Source organism: Narcine bancroftii, chromosome 7, assembly GCF_036971445.1.
Source record: "Narcine bancroftii isolate sNarBan1 chromosome 7, sNarBan1.hap1, whole genome shotgun sequence".
Taxonomy (NCBI): Eukaryota; Metazoa; Chordata; class Chondrichthyes; order Torpediniformes; family Narcinidae; genus Narcine; species Narcine bancroftii.
In genome coordinates this window covers 67,072,731-67,090,632 of record NC_091475.1, presented here as the reverse complement: position 1 = coordinate 67,090,632, position 17,902 = coordinate 67,072,731, and the positions used below count along the sequence as shown (strand labels likewise).

General features: G+C 42.5%; 1 protein-coding gene across 2 annotated transcripts in view; it reads left to right on the top strand.

The window, feature by feature from the left end:
• Positions 1 to 437: 437 nt before the first annotated feature.
• Positions 438 to 17,902, top strand: part of LOC138738985 (glypican-6-like) — a 699,276-nt gene continuing 681,811 nt past the window's right edge. Inside the window, exon 1 of one of the 2 annotated variants that reach the window (XM_069890288.1) lies at positions 438 to 842. In XM_069890288.1, coding sequence (XP_069746389.1) covers positions 707 to 842 — 136 coding nt within the window. In that variant the 5' untranslated portion in view covers positions 438 to 706. The remainder of the gene's footprint in view (positions 843 to 17,902) is intronic. The other variant, XM_069890289.1, reaches the window with a different exon arrangement.

Below are 17,902 nucleotides of genomic sequence, written 5' to 3'. Positions count from 1 at the left end.
CACTCCACTGTTGTGACAGCTTTTCTCCCTGAGTGCACACATCAAACAGCCTGCTGCTCTTGGTGGGATCGCTCCTCCACAGCTCCACTCCCTTCAAACTAATTCGTTTGATATGAAATGGGGGTGTGCACAGGCACTTTTGACACTTAAAAATAAACATTGTAATGATCCCGCACTGAGCTCTGGAGTTGGGCAGTCAGCAGCAGATCTCCAGTTCCATGTATTACCCATTCCTTCACCATCCCCTCGTCAAGCTGATTCATTCATCCCGACAACGGTGGAAATCCTTGGCGCCGAACGGGATTTACCTGACAAGGTGAATGGAAGGCGAGGGCCGGGGATTTGAAGCGCTCCTTCCCCCACCCCGGTGGGACTCCAGTCCGGGCTTTGCCTCGCACCGTGTTCGGATGGTGTGAGCGCATCCAGAGGCGGAGGATTCTGATTCCGGGATCTCGCTCCGACTCCAGCGCGAGTGAAGTTGACGGAGCGGACTGACACTGGGAATTTGGTGAGGGTGGCCTCAGGGCGCCGACCAGCAGCGAGCCGGCAGGACTTGGCCCCCTTTGGCTTGAATGCAGAAGCGCCCCTGGGACGGGGTGGAAATCGGCGCCGGCAGCGCTTTGGAGGGAATGTAGCGACCCTTTGCCTGGAGAGAGCGGGGCAGTTCTCAGCACTTCGGGAAGGGGGCTTCGGGACTGGGCGCAGCATGGCTGCTCTGGCTGGGCTCTGCAGCCTGACTCTGCTGTGGGCAGTGGCGGCTGCTCAGGACTGCTCGGAGGTGAGGACGGCGTACAGCGCCAAGGGCTTCAGCCTCAGCAACATCCCGTACCAGGAAATCTCGGGTAAGCGCAGCCGGCGGGCGGGCGGGCTCTCTCTCTCTCTTTCTTTCTTTCTCCACACCGATCCCGGCGGTGCCTCAGCCTTGCCCCGGGGGTGGGGGATGAAGGTGAAGTTTCCCGCTTCAACACCCCAGTCGCCAAACTTGTCTCTTTCTCAGTTCCTCGGACCGGGAGAGCGAGAGAATCCTGTTGTGTGGATGTGGTGTGTCAGGGGCACCCTGGCCAGGGCTTGCTGGGCACTGTCCAAGGTGGACCCCAGGAAGATATGCAAGAATGTGGGTTCGCAGCCCAGCCCGCGGGAATCTCCAGGTTGGGACCAACGTGCTCTTTCATTGAGGGGAGCGCTCTGACTGCAGGAGTTCCGGGAGCGCCGGCTGGAGCTTTGCTGAGAGACGCCACAATCATCGTTCGGTTTTTTTTACTCTTGTGTATCTTGCTGATAATCTGCAATGTTTTTTTTTATTTGGATGTCAGACAGACGATAGGATTTTAACTAATGACCTGGGGGGCTTGAGCGAATAAAATAGACCCCTGCCTCAGTAAAATGCAAAGATGCCCTTCCAGAAATAGTGGCATTTCTGAGTTCCAACTTTCATCCTCTGAAAACAGTTGCACTGCTGAGATTTAAAATTTCCCTGCTATTTAAATAAGATTTCAGCTCAACCAAGTCTGCCTTAAATGAGGGTTACTGGTGGAGCCAGTAAATTGAAAGGAAGCTCTCTGAAAGGTGCTGTGGGAAATTTAAATCAACCCCCCCCACAATGCCTTGAATTTTGATCAACGCCTGTGTATAGAAAACGATTTGTTTATACCTGATTATTTCACCCAGACAATAAAGGTGTCTCACAAAGCGCTCTTGTGCAGCAGTGAACGGTCAAGTTTGTTCGCATTTTAACTTCCGAAACTTGTTCCTTTTTTGGTTTGATCAGAGTAATATTTTAATTGGAATTTTGTAAAAAGGGAATGTTGTTCAATTTTAAAAGTATTTTTGTTGAAAGCGTTTGGCTGCTGTGATATTCATATTTACAGAGGGCAAGGTATTCTTAAAGGTTCTTAAGTGCTTTCCCCTTTTTGATTTCATTCATCATCTATTCAGATGATTGAAATATTGCCAGTGAATTTGTTTATACATGTTGATAGCTTTCCAAATATGAGCTCAGAAAACAAATTGTGTTGGTAGAATATTATTTATGAAAGGCTGATCACAGTGATCAGTTATTGGACAAGAAAGTGTTGATCTTATCATCTCTGATCTTATTGAAAGAGGGACCACATTATTTTGTTTCTTTTGACTGTTCCAATGTATTTTAGACTTGATTTGTGACAACCTAAGTAATCGTTTGTGTATATACATATTTGTATGTCAGACAGATAATGACAATTTTATAACACGAAACTAATGGGAAATATGGGGAATTTAGTCATGTCTAGTCATGGTGAATGTGCCTGTGTAAACTTTGAAGTTCATCTTTTTAGTGTTCAGATGGCCCCTCTGATCCAGTGAACAAAAACAAGGGATTTTGCACAGCAGTTATCCACTGAAGATGGAGCCATGTCCTGTCAGGAGCATTTCCCAGTGCTCCTGAACAACCAGATTAAAAAAAGTCTTAAGGAACTTCTTTCTTGGACAGTCACAGAACAGCTGCAGGAAAGCTTCCCGTGGAAGTGAGGGGAAACTTGAGGGAGGGAAGCAGCAATCCCCAACATTCCCAATGCTGTGAGTGAGTTCAGCGCCATGAGTGTCTGCACATTCTGATAATCCATGGCCTGATCAGTCTGGCAGACATCACAGCATCTTGCACTGACTTACCTAATCCAGAGAACTTTCAGCAATGTTTGTGTATGTGAAAGTTAGCCTTGGAGAGGCCAAGAGTGAAATGTGAAGGTCACATCACAGATTATTTAATTCTCATCTGCTGAAGTTTGTAATACACAGAAGTGTTTGAGTAACTCACCATCTACAGTTTTCTGTTTGCTGCAGTTTTTGTTTTGGTGTTTAATAAACAAAGGTCATAATTGTACCTTCATGCATTGGATTATTTGGTCATTTCCGATATGGGCTCTGTGCATAAAATGACATTAGCTGCACAATGTACCAACAAGTGCATAAAAAGGATAAACGTGTTTCCAGATAAATATCTGCAGTAGGTATGCAATATTCCAACAGAAATGCAATAACAAAATTTGCCTCCTAAACATCCTTTTAATTTAAAATTATATTTGCATTGTAAAGCTTTAATAGCTTCCCTTTCACTGATTATTACTGGTAACATTCAGTTATCTGTGAACCTGTTCAGGAATTTATTTTATCAGCAGCGTAATTTGACCTTCGATCTGTATGATGAAAGTGGCAGATAAAATGTAGCTAAGAAGTATTGCTGGGGTGCCTTAAACATGCATATCCAGGCTGAGTAATTATTTCTGTCAAGTGGCAGATTCCTGGTGGTAAATGGAGAGCTGAGCATTTATCTTGAGTTTCAGTTGTGAGGATTTAATTAATGCAACTACAGGATTTGGGGAGCAATTCTTTTTGAAGATGTTCTTGCGATTTGAATACCAATCATTTATAAAATAGTAAAAGGACAGTGATTGCTTTTTAAAAAAATTAATGGACAGGTGGTCCTTTAGCTCGATTTCAGCAAGGATCTTGTTTGTGATCCTTGTAGCAGGGGATCTAATGTCCCAAGGACACAAACCTGAAGAGCTGTCAGCTTGAGCAGCTTTATAGGCCCCAACGTTTGCTCATGTTTGCTGGAAGGGATGGCAGTGGTTGTGATAAATATGTCTGCTTTTGTTGCCTTCCTTCCTGCATGATTTCTGCTCAAAATCGGATTGTACTGTGAGCTGATAATGCCACCGAAAGGCCAATAGATTCTTGGGAAAACATCTTGTATCAACTTAACTGATCAATTGGGAAAGAAATGGTTTTCACAGAATTGGGTTAAATTAATGATGAGTTTATTGTTGTACACCACGTACACATGGACCAAATTCTTTCTTCCTGCAGCTGAACAAGTACATTGTTTTTAAAAAGAAAACTGCAAAAACAGCTTCCAAAGTATACTTGATTAGTATACTAAAGTTAAACTCCAACCAGGTACTCAAAGACAAACAGAGAGAAAAATTAGATTGAGAAAGAAAAATGAAATAGAATTAAAGCAGGTTAACTCTTTAAAAAAAAGTTTCAGTTTATGATGTATATTGAATGAGTTTCTTGGCCACATGTTGCTTGGCATTGCATTGATAATGATCAGATTATTAAGAGGATGGTCACTATTAATTGTGAGTCAATTTTTTTAATATATGCTGTGATTTTAATGATTAATTGAACTGTTAATGGAACAAGTTCTGAAAAACAAAGGAGAGGTTGAGGATCGCATACTACTGTTTTTTAGACAGCAATGTTGGGAAAATCGCTGAAAATAATTAATTACTGGCCGGGTGGTTTCTCACACTGGGCACCTTTGTAGACTGCAAGTCCCTGAGGGCAACAGTCCTAGGGGTTGGATGTGCATCGAGGGGATGACCGTCAATTAATTCTTCTGGCACGATTTACACTGCAGGCTTCCTCCAAAAAGTTGTAGGGGTCGTGCAGGACTCCAAATGTAGTGGCAAAAATCCTTGACTGCCGTTACATGCCTGCAGTCTAAAAGAAAATTCTACTGTCTGTGCAAGGCTGATCTCCTGATGTTTTGTGCCTTCTTGTACTGCCTGTAAAAACCTATCATTGTTATTTTCATAGCACCTCTCCTAGGCAAAGAACCAGTCAGCACAACTTTCCATTGACAACATTAGTTTATGCTATCTTAAAAACAAAATGTTGGCCACAGACTGTTTGAGGCCATTAACGTGATCTGTTCATAATAATCATATAATCAATAATCGTAATAATCTGTTCATAATAAAGGTGCTGATGGTAGCAAAATCAGTAAGGGCAACCAATGGGTACTTACTTTACTGCTTCAGCTGAATGAAATATTTAGAGAGAATTTCCTTTGTGCTTGGATTTTCAGACCCACAACTTCCTCAGGGCCATGAAATCTTGAGGGGTATAAACCAGGACAGTGGTCAGCCTTTTTAAAAAATCCCGCGTAGAGGGTACAAAAACTAGAGGTCATGTGTTTATAGTGAAAGGGAAAAGTTTCAGAAGGGCTCTGAGCGATAACTTCGTCAAGGAGAGGGGTAGTGAGTACATGGCGTGAACTGCCAGAGAAAGTGATGGTGCTGGAGTTTGAGAGACCTTTCAACTTGATTGGGAAATGTTTGGAACAATGTGAGGCCAAACATAGCTGAGTTAGAAAACCTGGTCAGCATAGGTGGGCTGAAGATTCTGTGTTCTAAGTCCATGACCATCCATTGCCTATTGTACCGAAATTCACCAGTTTTATTGATCAGATTTTCTAGAAACGTAGAATTTACTGCTAAAAGTAACTGCTGATCCTCTTGGCCAGTGGATACTTTAAAAACATAAAACAAGCGATCAAAAATCAAGCATGTGAAACGCGAGTTTCATTTACATCCAACAATGCCTGTGAGACACAATTAGCATGTAAAAGATGCTGTACAGAATGACAGTGAAAGAGTATTTTGCTGGTTGATTAACATAATTTAAACAAAAACAAATGATCTTGACGTCAACATAGTTCAAGTTTTGACAAGAATTGTTAAAATCAATGCATATTAATGATCAAATTTCTGGGTCACTAATGAGTTATTCCAGAATTGAAGTCAACCATTAGAAAACACTTAATATATAAAAAATATCAACAGTGGAACTCTTGCTGCCTCTGGATCGGGGTGGCCAAACTTGCTTAACGTAAGAGTCACATATGATAAACTTCAGATGTTTGAGAGCTGCAAGTCATGAAAAAAATATTGCATGCACGTTTTTACTCTGCCATGAATATTTTGTTATAAAAATGAATGTACAAAATATTTATTCATGTCGGTAGTTTTTAAACTACTAATTTGTGTTAGTTTCAATAATCAAAATGTAAATATACCAAATGTTTTCAAAACCTTGCCTGATTTTCTGTGGAAATCTCTGCCCAAGGAAGCAGCAGAGACTGCATCATTAAATATATTTGAGATTCAGTGAGAGAGATTTTTGCATCGGGGGAATTAAGAGTATGGGGGAAAGGTGGAGCTGGGTCCATGGCCAGATCAGCTGTGATCTGAATGTGGGAACAGGCTCGACGGGCTGGATGGGCGACTCCTGGTTCTTTTTCTGATGTATTCATTTCAGAAACGCTGGTCTCTGCACCAGTGCAGCGTCCACAGCTGAGAGCACGATGTAGGAAGCGACCCGATGCAAAGCTCCCTCTTGCAACAGGGCAAGGCCAGGCGGCCACGACTGAGCTCCTTCCCGTTCTACCCTCTTCCCAGTCACTGACTGGATGGGGGAATGGCTGCTGGAGTGTGGAACAGTCTAACCTCTGCACTCTCTATCTGGTGGGGCCAGGGCTTACCCATGACCACTGACAGGACCGTCCCTGATGATGCCAACTCTAGCTATGTCCTGGCTTGGGGACCTCCTCTAGCCCTCCTCCCTGTCTCTCATCTTGCTTCCCCCGCCAGAGTGCCTGGACAGACACCCCATCTCTGGGGCAGGCCATGCCTCATTGGAGTTGTCTGACCCAGCCCTGGCTTCCTGACCTCTGTGGCTGCTCTGTGTAGAGGACCCTCAGCTTTGCCTGACCCTCCTAACGCACACCCCATGTTATCAGCACTCTGTTGTGGTGTGGGCCGGACCCAGTGAGGAGATCTCTATTTCGGTGTGTAGTGCTCGCTTGGCTCCTCGACAGGGACTGTTCCTCCAGTGCCCACTCTCCTTGTCACTCAGACCAAGACCCTGGTCTGGCTGCAGGGATTCAGATTGTCCCAGGATGTCTTTGGGAGCGCTGGTATTTCCAGCCGTACATAACACGTTAAAGAGCTGCATGTGGCTCGCGAGCTGTGGTTTGGCCACCCCTGGTCTAATGAACTTGTCCAACAAATTTAATACATCAGTTAAAATGTTGAGAATCGGTGAAGTTGGTTAAATTGGATCACCAATTTGTTTCTCTAGCCTAGTTAACATTATTTTTCTGATAGCAGTTTTATAACATTTGCATTAATTCAGATTTCAGCTATTAATTCTCCTATTGAATTTGAGAATGGATCTATGGCAAGTAATGAAATATGATTTCCAAAATCAGAAATGCAATAATTCTTTATGAAAGGCTATTACATCGGGATTCTGTAAAATTGAACCTAATAGCAATCTGATTTTTGCAGTGCTTAAGTTGGAATCATGGTAGAATTTAACAGGTCTTGGAGAAAAGGGGAACTTAAACTATAAAAATAGTGAAGGGTCAAATGGTTTATCTATTTTATAGTTTAAGGGGGAATTTAAACTTTTATTTTAGCTTGCTCTGAGAATGTGGTAAGAAGGCACTAGGCCTGTGTTACTGGGCCAGAAGGAGGCCCTGTTGTGCTGCTTGCAACTGAGCTGCTGTGTTAGTCGATGGGGAGGGAAAAAAAAATCAAAGTAGAACAGACCTGTTGTGAATAAGTTGAGAATGCTGTTGTCCAAAAAGTTGATTATTTTGATTATTGTTGATCTGTTACAATAGCAGTCACATTTTTATTACACGGTTAGTGTAGCAGTTAGCGCAACGCTGCTACAGCGCCACTGACTGGGACAGCAGTTCGAATCCCACAGTGTCAGTAACCTGTTTGTATGTTCCTCCCGTGTCTGTGTGGGTTTTCCCGGGGGCTCCAGTTACTTCCCACCATTCAAAACATACTGGGGATTCAAGATCAATTGGGTGGCATGGACTTTCTAGTCTGTTACCATGCTGCAGGTCTAAATTTAAAATTTAAAGCTGACTTCCACTTTTAACATCAAATATTGTTTATGAAGGAGGCTTACTGAATAAAGAGTTCTACTCAAATAAATTTGAGGACATTCTTTCTAAAACCAATTAATATGAAAGCCATGCAGTGTGGAAAAGGCCCTTCATCCCAACCCTGGGATTGTCATTTCTACTTGCATTTGGTTCATCTCCTTCTGAACTCTTGCTATCCACATGTCAGACCAAATGTGTTTTGAATGTCCTATTGTTCCCACTTTTATAGATTTCTCTGGGAGCTTGTCCCAAGGTGTCGAGCCTCTGACTGAAAAGATTGCTCTCGGTTCATTCTTCAATCTCCTCCTACCCCCTCACTGTAAACCTATGCGTTCCAGTTCTAGAATTGCTTATACTGGTTAGGAATTGCTTATGCTGGTTAAAAAGTCACCCATGCCCCTCATTATTTTCTCCTCAGCCTCCTAATCAAGGGAATAAAGATCTGGTCTTTTCAGCCTTTCCCTATCTCTGAAGCTCTCCAGTCCCAGCAACCAGCCTGATGAATCTTCCCTGTGTCCCTTGCTATAGATGGATGACCAGACCAAGTGTGGTTTCAGCGCTCTGTTAGGATGTACCAATTTTTGGTATCAGTACCATGCCTCATGAAGGCAAATGAGCCAAATGCCGTCTTCAACACCCTGGCACCATCTGGAGTTGCAACTTTCAGGGAGCTATGCATGTACCCAAGAGCTCTCTGATATTCTCCAGACCCTTGCCACTTGCTGTGCAAGTCTTTGGCTTGGCTTCGCAGACGAAGATTTATGGAGGGGTAAATGTCCACGTCAGCTGCAGGCTCGTTTGTGGCTGACAAGTCCGATGCGGGACAGGCAAACACGGTTGCAGGGGAAAATTGGTGGGTTGGGGTTGGGTGTTGGGTTTTTCTTCCTTTGTCTTTTGTCAGTGAGGAGGGCTCTGCGATCTTCTTCAAAGGAGGTTGCTGCCCTCCGAACTGTGAGGCACCAAGATGCACGGTTTGAGGCGACATCAGCCCACTGGCGGTGGTCAATGTGCCAGGCACCAAGAGCTTTCTTTAGGCAGTCCTTGTACCTCTTCTTTGGTGCACCTCTGTCACGGTGGCCAGTGGAGAGCTCGCCATATAACACGATCTTGGGAAGGCGATGGACCTCCATTCTGGAGACGTGACCTACCCAGCGCAGTTGGATCTTCAGCAGCGTGGATTCGATGCTGTTGGCCTCTGCCACTTCGAGTACTTCGATGTTCCAATGTAGTCGTGCCTGGTTTAACTTACCAAAGTCTAAATTCACACGCTTGCCAATTAAATTCCATTTCTAGGCCCACTTTCCTCACGGATTATATCCTAGTGTAAATTTGGGTGTCCTTCACTGTCCACTGCACCATCAATTTTGGTGTCATCTTCAAACTTTACTTAACATATTAATCAACATGATAAACAACAGTGGACTCTCCACCCATCCTTGTGGCACACCATTGGTCCCAGGCCTCCAATGAAAAAAGTAATCCTCCACTCTCCCCTCTGACTGCTTCCACCAAGCCAGTCTTGAATCTAGTTGACCAGCTGATGTTGGATCCCATGTGATCTTAAAACAACCTGCCAAGTGGGACCTTGTAAAAAAAAAGAACCTTGCTTAAGTCCATGTGCAAAGGATTCACCACGCTGTCCCCATATATATTTTATACACACACACAGACACACACAGACACACACAGACACACACAGACACACACAGACACACACAGACACACACAGACACACACAGACACACACAGACACACACAGACACACACAGACACACACAGACACACACACACTGTGTCCATTGCCCAGGATTCAGGATAGGCCCATCACTATTGGCCCTCCAGAGCTGTCCGTAGCCGGGAGCTCAGGAAGATTCTTCATGGAACAGCAGAGAGAGAGAAGAAGGCCTGTCCATGTGACCGAGGACTAATCAGGTGTCAGCCTCACAGGTGGGCAGATCTAACCCTTGATTGGTGGGTGAGGTCACTTCTGATTGCTTGCCTGTTGGAGAGGTCATGACACATAGACACAATATCCCTTGAAGAAAACCATGTTGATAGCCTCGAATGAGTCCTTGCCTATTCAAATATTGGTAGATCTTGCCACTCAATCTCCTCTGGCAACTTTCCCACTGCTGACATCCGGTTCACTGGCCTGTAGTTCTCTGGCTTGTCCTTGCTGTCCTCCAGTCTTCAAGCCAAAGATGCCTCTGCAATTTCTTCCCCGATTTTCCACGAAAGTACCCAGGGATTTGACCACCTTGATGTGTTGCAGGGTAACTAGTACCCCTTCCCACCCCCCCCCCCCCTCAGTAATTCCTACATGGTCCAAAATGTGCAACTCATTTGCTTCAATTCCTGGCTTTCACTATCTTCTCCACAGTAAAGACCAATGAGAAATATTTATTTAAAACCTTGCACATGTCCAGTGGCTCCACACAAAAGACAGCCATGCTGATCTGTATTGGCTCCAGCACTCTCCCTGACCACCCTTTTACACTTGATATACTGTACCTGTAAAATCTGTCAGGTTCATCCTTTTTGCCCTGAAGTGTCTTTTACTTTTGAAGTGCTAACTTGCATCTTTTGTATTCTCTGAGGGATGTGGTTTATCTGCACTGTGTAAATCTGTTGTACGTCCACTTCTTTTACTGACCAGTCTCAATATCCCTCATCAATCTGGATTCCCTAAGCTTGAAACCTTGGCCTTCAGTACAACAAGAACATGTTGGTCCTGAACTCTCACTCTTTCACTTTTACAAACCTCCCACTTTCCAGCTCTTCCCTAACCTGCAACATCCTTCCCCAATTAATCCCTGCAAGTTACCACCCAATGCCCCTAGAATTGTCAATGAGTAGATTTAAAGTGGAGGTTGATAGATTTGTGATTAATTTGGGTGTGGAAAGTCATGGAGTTTCCAATCATTCGATCATGAACTTTAACCCAATACATATAACTTTTGAGGAAAGGTTTTCTAAAGTCCCTTTTCAGTCAGAAGTTGATTGCATCAAACTGAAATATATATGTCAATTGCTTATTCTTAATTGTTCTTTTTTTGGCTTGGCTTCGCGGACGAAGATTTATGGAGGGGGTAAAAAGTCCACGTCAGCTGCAGGCTCGTTTGTGGCTGACAAGTCCGATGCGGGACAGGCAGACACGATTGCAGCGGTTGCAAGGGAAAATTGGTTGGTTGGGGTTGGGTGTTGGGTTTTTCCTCCTTTGCCTTTTGTCAGTGCATATAATAATTGCAGATTAAATCAACATACATGGGTAGAGTAAAATGCTGCACGCGAATAAGGAAAAAATGTGGACTTCTACTTAAATTGTATTGAAATACCTTGAAATTTGAGAAGGATTCTGTTAATCTTCGTGAATTTCACAGTCTTTGAACCAACTGAAGCTGGCCATAAAACGAGTGCCCATTTGAGATGTTGCACAAACTTACGACCTCTGCGACTTACGACCATCCACACATTTGACTGAATTTAAAAAGAAAATAAGAAAAAATATAAAATTTACATTGTTTATGTTGTATTTCACAAACTATAATAGGGATACAGGGCACGTAAGAGCCAAAATGTGCGTACTTGGCTTGTCAGTCGGCGTTCCGTGGTCCCAGGGTTGGGCATGGCCATCTTGATTCCTGTGCGAATGTGCAGTTAAGGATGTGAATTCAATATTGTCAGTGCACTTAACTCTCACCCATGCGCCAACCAAACTCCAATACACAAACCTACTGAGCATGGGCGAGAGTTAAAGATGCAATTTCAATATCGTCAGGGAGCTTAACTCTCCTGCATGTGCCTAGCAAATTCAAAGTCAAAAATCCACCAAAGGCTCGCACAAGCGCCAACTCCAGACTTGCACAAGTACACAGGAATCAAGATGGCCGTACCCAGCCCGGGGCTCTGACTAACAAGTAAGCATGGACCAGAATGTGGAAAGATTCGCCAAGGTTGATTGACATATTCAGGAAGCTTTAAGTTGTTATTGTCAAATGTACGATGATAAAAAGATTTAATTAAAAAGTTTGCTTTAAGACTATGGTACTCTGTGTGTGGGCACAATTCCAATGCATCCATTCTGAGAACCGACTGATTCTTCTGTCCCCATTACGGTTGTAAGGCGGGGATCACCTGCATATCCCTGTTCTTTGAGTGACAGGAGCCCATGAAATCAAAGTCTATGGTGCATATGCTGTACTTGTAGGAAATGATGCGATCTACTCAGAAGTCAAAGTCTTACACCATCACATCACTTGTGTTTTTAAATTCTTTGAAGTAACTGGGTCATCACTATAACCCAACTTTCTTTGCTGTCTTAAGGCTTGCATTCCCATGTTGGATAATCAAACAGGAGCATGCACCCTGCTTAGCATAATGTGTCAGTGGGACTTTATTGGATGGTACTGTCACAGTGTTTCTTGTTTGATCACTAATAATGTTTCCAGATGCATTCAGAAGCCCAGCAATATTGGTGTTCATGTATTGCACTTTTTAAATTGATGCTGCTGTTTTATCCCTGATTTTACTTTTTCTGTGAAAAGAGCAGATGGTGTATTAATCAAATTTGATTGCAGCTTTGCCATTGTATAATCTGTAAAAGATGATTATCTCCCAACTGTTCTGAGGCATATTCCATCAATATTTTCAGGCATGGAACTTTTTAAAAAAACTTTATTTATTCGTTTAAAATACAGATAGTAAATAACATATAAAACAATAAACCATAAACATGAATGTTATATTTTGTATATATAAAAGAAAGAAAAGAACCCCCCCCTTCAGCCAACTCTCCTAAGGAGAGCCATAAAGAAAAAAAATATTAAGAAATAATTAAGTATACATATTAAGATCTGATCAATGTAAATCAAAATATAAATATTCTGAATATAACAACCACTTATTAATAAAGAAACTATAATTATCACGTGAAACATATGTAATTTTTTCCATTATTAAACAATATTTCATCTCATTATGCCATCTATTAATATTAATCATATTCATATCTTTCCACGTACTAGCAATACATTTTTTCACTACAGATAATGCTAAATATACAAAAGCAAGTTGAAATTTATCTAATCCCAAACCATTCAAATGTTGCAAACTACCCAATAAAAATACTGTTGGATCTAAAGGAATTTTAAGCTTATACAGGTATTCTAGAAACAATTGAATTTTCTTCCAAAATGATTGTATATGTGACCAAAACACATGGAAAAAAAGTTCCAACAGAGTTACCACATCGAAAACACAAATCCGATTCATGAAAACCATACTTTTTTAGTTTTTCAGGTGTCAAGTATAATTGATGTAAAAAATTATAATTAATCATTGCATAACGTTCATTTATCAATCTAGTTACACTATCATAACAAATATCTAACCAATCATCCTCAGAAAAAAATAAAACTGATATCCATTTCCCATTTACCTTTGGATTTATCCCAATCCTTTTTATCCATACCATCCTGTAATATTTGATACATAAATGAAATATAACCCTTCTCTGGTACCTTCATAAGAAAAGTCTCAAATTTAGTCAATTCAGGTAAAATCATATCTCTACCAAACACATGTTTTACCAAAGATCAAATATGATAATAAAGAAACAAAGAATTCTTATCAATACCATAACTGTCCCTCATCTGATCAAAAGGTAAAAATTTACTTTCTTTAAAACAATCTCCCAAATGTTCCACACCTTTAAATCTCCAATGTAATAAACTTCGATTATTTATTGAAAAAAATATAAGTTGATTATTATACAATGGAGTCAAAGCCGATAATTCACCCCTAGAACCTATCATTTTCCTTTTCTTTGTCCATAACTTCATTAAATGTTTTAATATAGGCACATTATGTTGCTGTAACAAATTTACATTCCATCTAAACAAAAATTGATGTATTTCAAATTCAAAGATAGCCTGTCAAAACATTCCATCACTGGAGATGTGAGTGCCACTGGACGGTAGTCATTTAGGCAGGTTACCACATGCATTTTAGGCAAAGACACAATTAAGGCCTGTTTGAAACAGGTGGGTACCACACCCTGCTGGAACGAGATGTTGAAAATATCCACAAATACATTAGCAAGTTGGTCAGGAAAGATTTTCTATACTCAGCCGGGTACTGCTTAAGGCATAGGAGCAGAAATATTCAGCCCATTGAGTCTGCCCTACCATTCAATCATAAACTGATCCATTTTCCCACACAGCCCCACTGCTTGGCCTTCTCCCCATAACTTTGATGCCCTGGGTCATCAAGAACCTATCAATCCCTGCCTTGAGTACATCCAATGACCTGGCCTCCACAACCACCAGTAGTCCACAGATTTACCACCACCTGGCTGAAGAAGTTCCTTTGGATCTCTGTTCTGAGTGGACATCCTTCAATCCTGAAACTGTACCCTCTTGTCTTTGATTCTCCCACCATGGAAAACAGCCTTTCTACATCTCCTCTGTCTATGCCTTTCAAAATGTTTAATTTTGATTTCCCCCTCCCTCATTCTCCTAAATTCAAATGAGTACAGGCTAATGCACCTCGTATGGTGACCTTTTCAATCCTGGAATCATCCTAGTGAACCTCCTTTGAATCTTGTCCAATGTCAGCACATCCTTTCTTAAATGAAGAGCCCAAAGCCACTCAATACTCCGTGATGTCTCACTAGTGCCTTTTAGAGCCTCAACATCACAGCCCTGCTCTTGTACTCCACGCCTCTTGATGCATTTCTTAGATTTGCTTTCCTGAAGGCAGCCCACATGTTGTCCTCTGATGCTGACAGTAGAGAATCATCCTGGGACAGTAGAGAATCAAGGTTCTTCCTTGTTCTGGTGCCCAAATCAGGTGTAGAAGGCCTCACGGAGTGAGGCTTTGCTGAATACTACTCCACAGGATTTGGTTTTGTTGCAGGTTGTGTCATTTAAGCCCTGCCACAGATGTAGGGTTTCCTTCATATTTCCATTCTCATCCAGAATCTTCACTTCATCCTGAAGATGGCAGTTCATCAGTTGTAACTGTACCTCGTGTAATGTTCTGGACTGTTATCTGGTTCTCAACAGATTCCAGATTTCATTATTCATCCAGGGTGTCTGGTGGGATCGATTTGGCGGGAATACACTCATCCACAGCAGTTTTCATAAAGACTGCAATGGCCCTGGTCTTCAGCTGAGTTCTTGAATATTGCACAATCTACAGATTTGAGACAGTTCTGTAACTATTCTTCAGCCTCCTGCAACCATCTTGCTGACCAGTCCTCTTGAGCCTCTCTTTCTGATGGCAGAAGGCGTTCTGACTTGCCAAAATGTGGTCCTTCATATCTTGGTGTAGCAGTGACCAAGTGTGCTGGAACCTCTGCTAAAGCAGGTTACATGCTAGTGGTAATTGGGCAGGGTTTTCTTGATACAGGCCTGGTTAAATTCACCAACTAAGAGTAGTAGAGCATCAGGTTGGGCTGTGTCTTGTTTACTGACCATATCGTGCAGTTCCACAAGTGCCTACTTGCAACTGGCATTGGGTAATATTGTAAACCAGTGAAAATCACTGATGAGAACTCTCAGGATAGATTTGGTCTAAGGCAGTGGAGCAGGAGGTTGACATAATCCTAATGTTCATGCATCAGTCATTATTAACTAAAAAGCACATACTGCCCCCTCTCTCTTTGCCAAAATCTGAGTTCCAAACCTGTGTGTGAATGGTGAGAAACTCTGGTCGATTGTGCTTTTCTCTATGTTCTCAGTTGGCTATGTCCCGATGCAGCAAAACAACTATGATTGCCTTACTCATCTCTGCTAAAGCAGCTTTGCCTCAGCTCATCAACTTTATTTTCTAATGACTACATTTGCCTATAGTGTGGACAGTAGGGGTAGGGGGAGGGGGGTGTTGGGGGGCGGGGGTGTCTCAGTCCCCTGTGCTTCATTCTGGTTTGGATCCTGGCCCTTGGGCCACATTTCCAGCCTTGACCTTGATGGTGGCCTCTGCCTGTCTCAGCTGTCACCTGGGAGATTTGAAGATGCTTAATGTTGTTCAGCAGCTCGTCTTTGAGAAGTCTACATGCGGCTGACTACTGCAGTAGTTCAGAAGTTGAGTATTTAAAGGAAAGATGGTGGTATAGTCAGCAGAAAGTCGCCATTGATCACCAGTGGCTTTTTCTTTGCCCTCGCTCTCTTTACTTTGTGCTATTCGATCTCTCTTTTCAACATGAGTGAATCCTGAAAGTCTGCTTGCAGTATAAATGTGAGAGGAACTCAGGCATCCTTTCAAAAAAGCAAAGATATATAGCCAATGTTTCAGGCCTGAGCCCTTCTTTAAGGAATAAGAATCCTTTTCGTTATAATCTGTCAGTGTCAGTGACTAAAGGATTTGTGTACGGATCTGTTCTGGGATCCCTGCTCTTTCTGATTTTTATAAATGACCTTGATGAAGAAGTAGAAGGATGGGCCAGTACATTTGCAGATGATACAAAGAATGGACTTGTGGATGGTGTTGAAGGTTGTGGAAGAGTTGGGCTGAAAAGTGGCAGATGGATTTCAATTTGGATACGTGTGAGGTGATGCATTTTGGAAGGTCAAACCAGAAGGCTGAGTACAGGGTTAAAGGTCAGATTCATAAAAGTGTGGAGCAACAGAGAGCTTGGGGTTCAAATCAGTACCTTTCTCAAGGTTGCCACACAGGTAGATATTTAAGAAGACCTATGGGATTGCGTTCAAGAGTCGTGAGGTCATGTTACAACTCTACAAATCTCTGGTGAGACCAGACTCTGAGTATTGTGTTCAGTTCTGGTCACCTCATTATAGGAAGGATGTGGAAGGTATGGAGAGGGTGTAGAGGAGGTTTACCAGGATGTTACCTGGACTGGGGAACCAATCTTATGAGGCACATAGATAAGGCAGACAGCCAACACCTTTATCCCAGGTTGGGAATAGCAAACACCAGAGGACATCTGTAAAAGTGATGGGAGGGAAGTTCAGGGGAGACATCAGGGGTAACGTTTTTTTTTTTACGTAGAGTTGTGGGTTCCTGGAATGCCTTGCTGGGGAGATTTAAGAAACTCTGAAACAGGCACATGAATGGAAGGAAAAAAGAGGATTATGAGGTAGGGAGAGAAAGGTCGAAGGGACTGTACTGTACTGTAGTGTTCTATGTCGTAAATTGTACTTTATACTTTGTCATTGTGGAGACAATCTCTTGGTCTGTTCACTGAAAATATTTTCTCACTGTGCTAGGTATTTTGCGACAAATAAACAAACTTCAACATTTAGAATTCAACAGCACAGTACAAGCCCTTCGGTCCTCTGATGTTGTGCTGACCCATTCTTTATAAAAAGTACTAATCCCTCCCTACTCCATAATGCTCTATTTTTCTTTAATCCATTTGTCTAAAAGTCCTTTGAATGCCCCCAATGTTTCAGCTTCCACCACCATCTCTGTGTGTATATTTAAAAAAAAACCTCTCTCCTGATGTCTCCTCTAAACTTCCCTCCCATCACTTTGTAGATCTAGCCTTTGGTGTTTACTGATCCTGCCCTAGGAAACAGGTGCTGGCAGGCCAAGCTATCTACACCTTTCATCATCTTGTAGACCTCTATCAAGTCTCCTCTCATCCTTCTACACTCCAAAGAGAAAAGTCCCAGCTCTGTTAACCTTGCATTATAAGACCTGTTTTCCACTCCAGCTAACATCCTGGTAAATCTCCTCTGCAGCCTCTCCATAGCTTCCACATCCTTCCTGTAATGTGACCAGAACTGAACACGAACTTACCAGAGATTTGTAGAGTTGCAACATGACCTCTCTACTCCTGAACTCAGTCCCCCATTAATGAATTCCAGCATCCCATAGGCCTTCTTAATTATCCTCTCAACCTGTGCAGTGACCTTGAGGGATGTATGGATTTGGACCCCAAGGTCTCTCTGTTCATCCACACTCTTAATTAACTGACCCTTCTTTTGTATTTATCAGTTTATCTGTATAGTTCTTTGCAGGTTTGGCACAGTCCACAAGAACTGTACCTTGGCAAAGGACTTGAGCCCAAGAAGCTGTCCTTATGCTGCTGAGTGCTTGTCTTTAGGCTTCTGTACCTTTTCTCCAATGGTAGCAGAGTGAAGAGGGCATGGCTTGGGTGGTGGGGGTCTTTGAGGATAAAGGGTGCTTTTTTTAAGACACTGTCTTGTG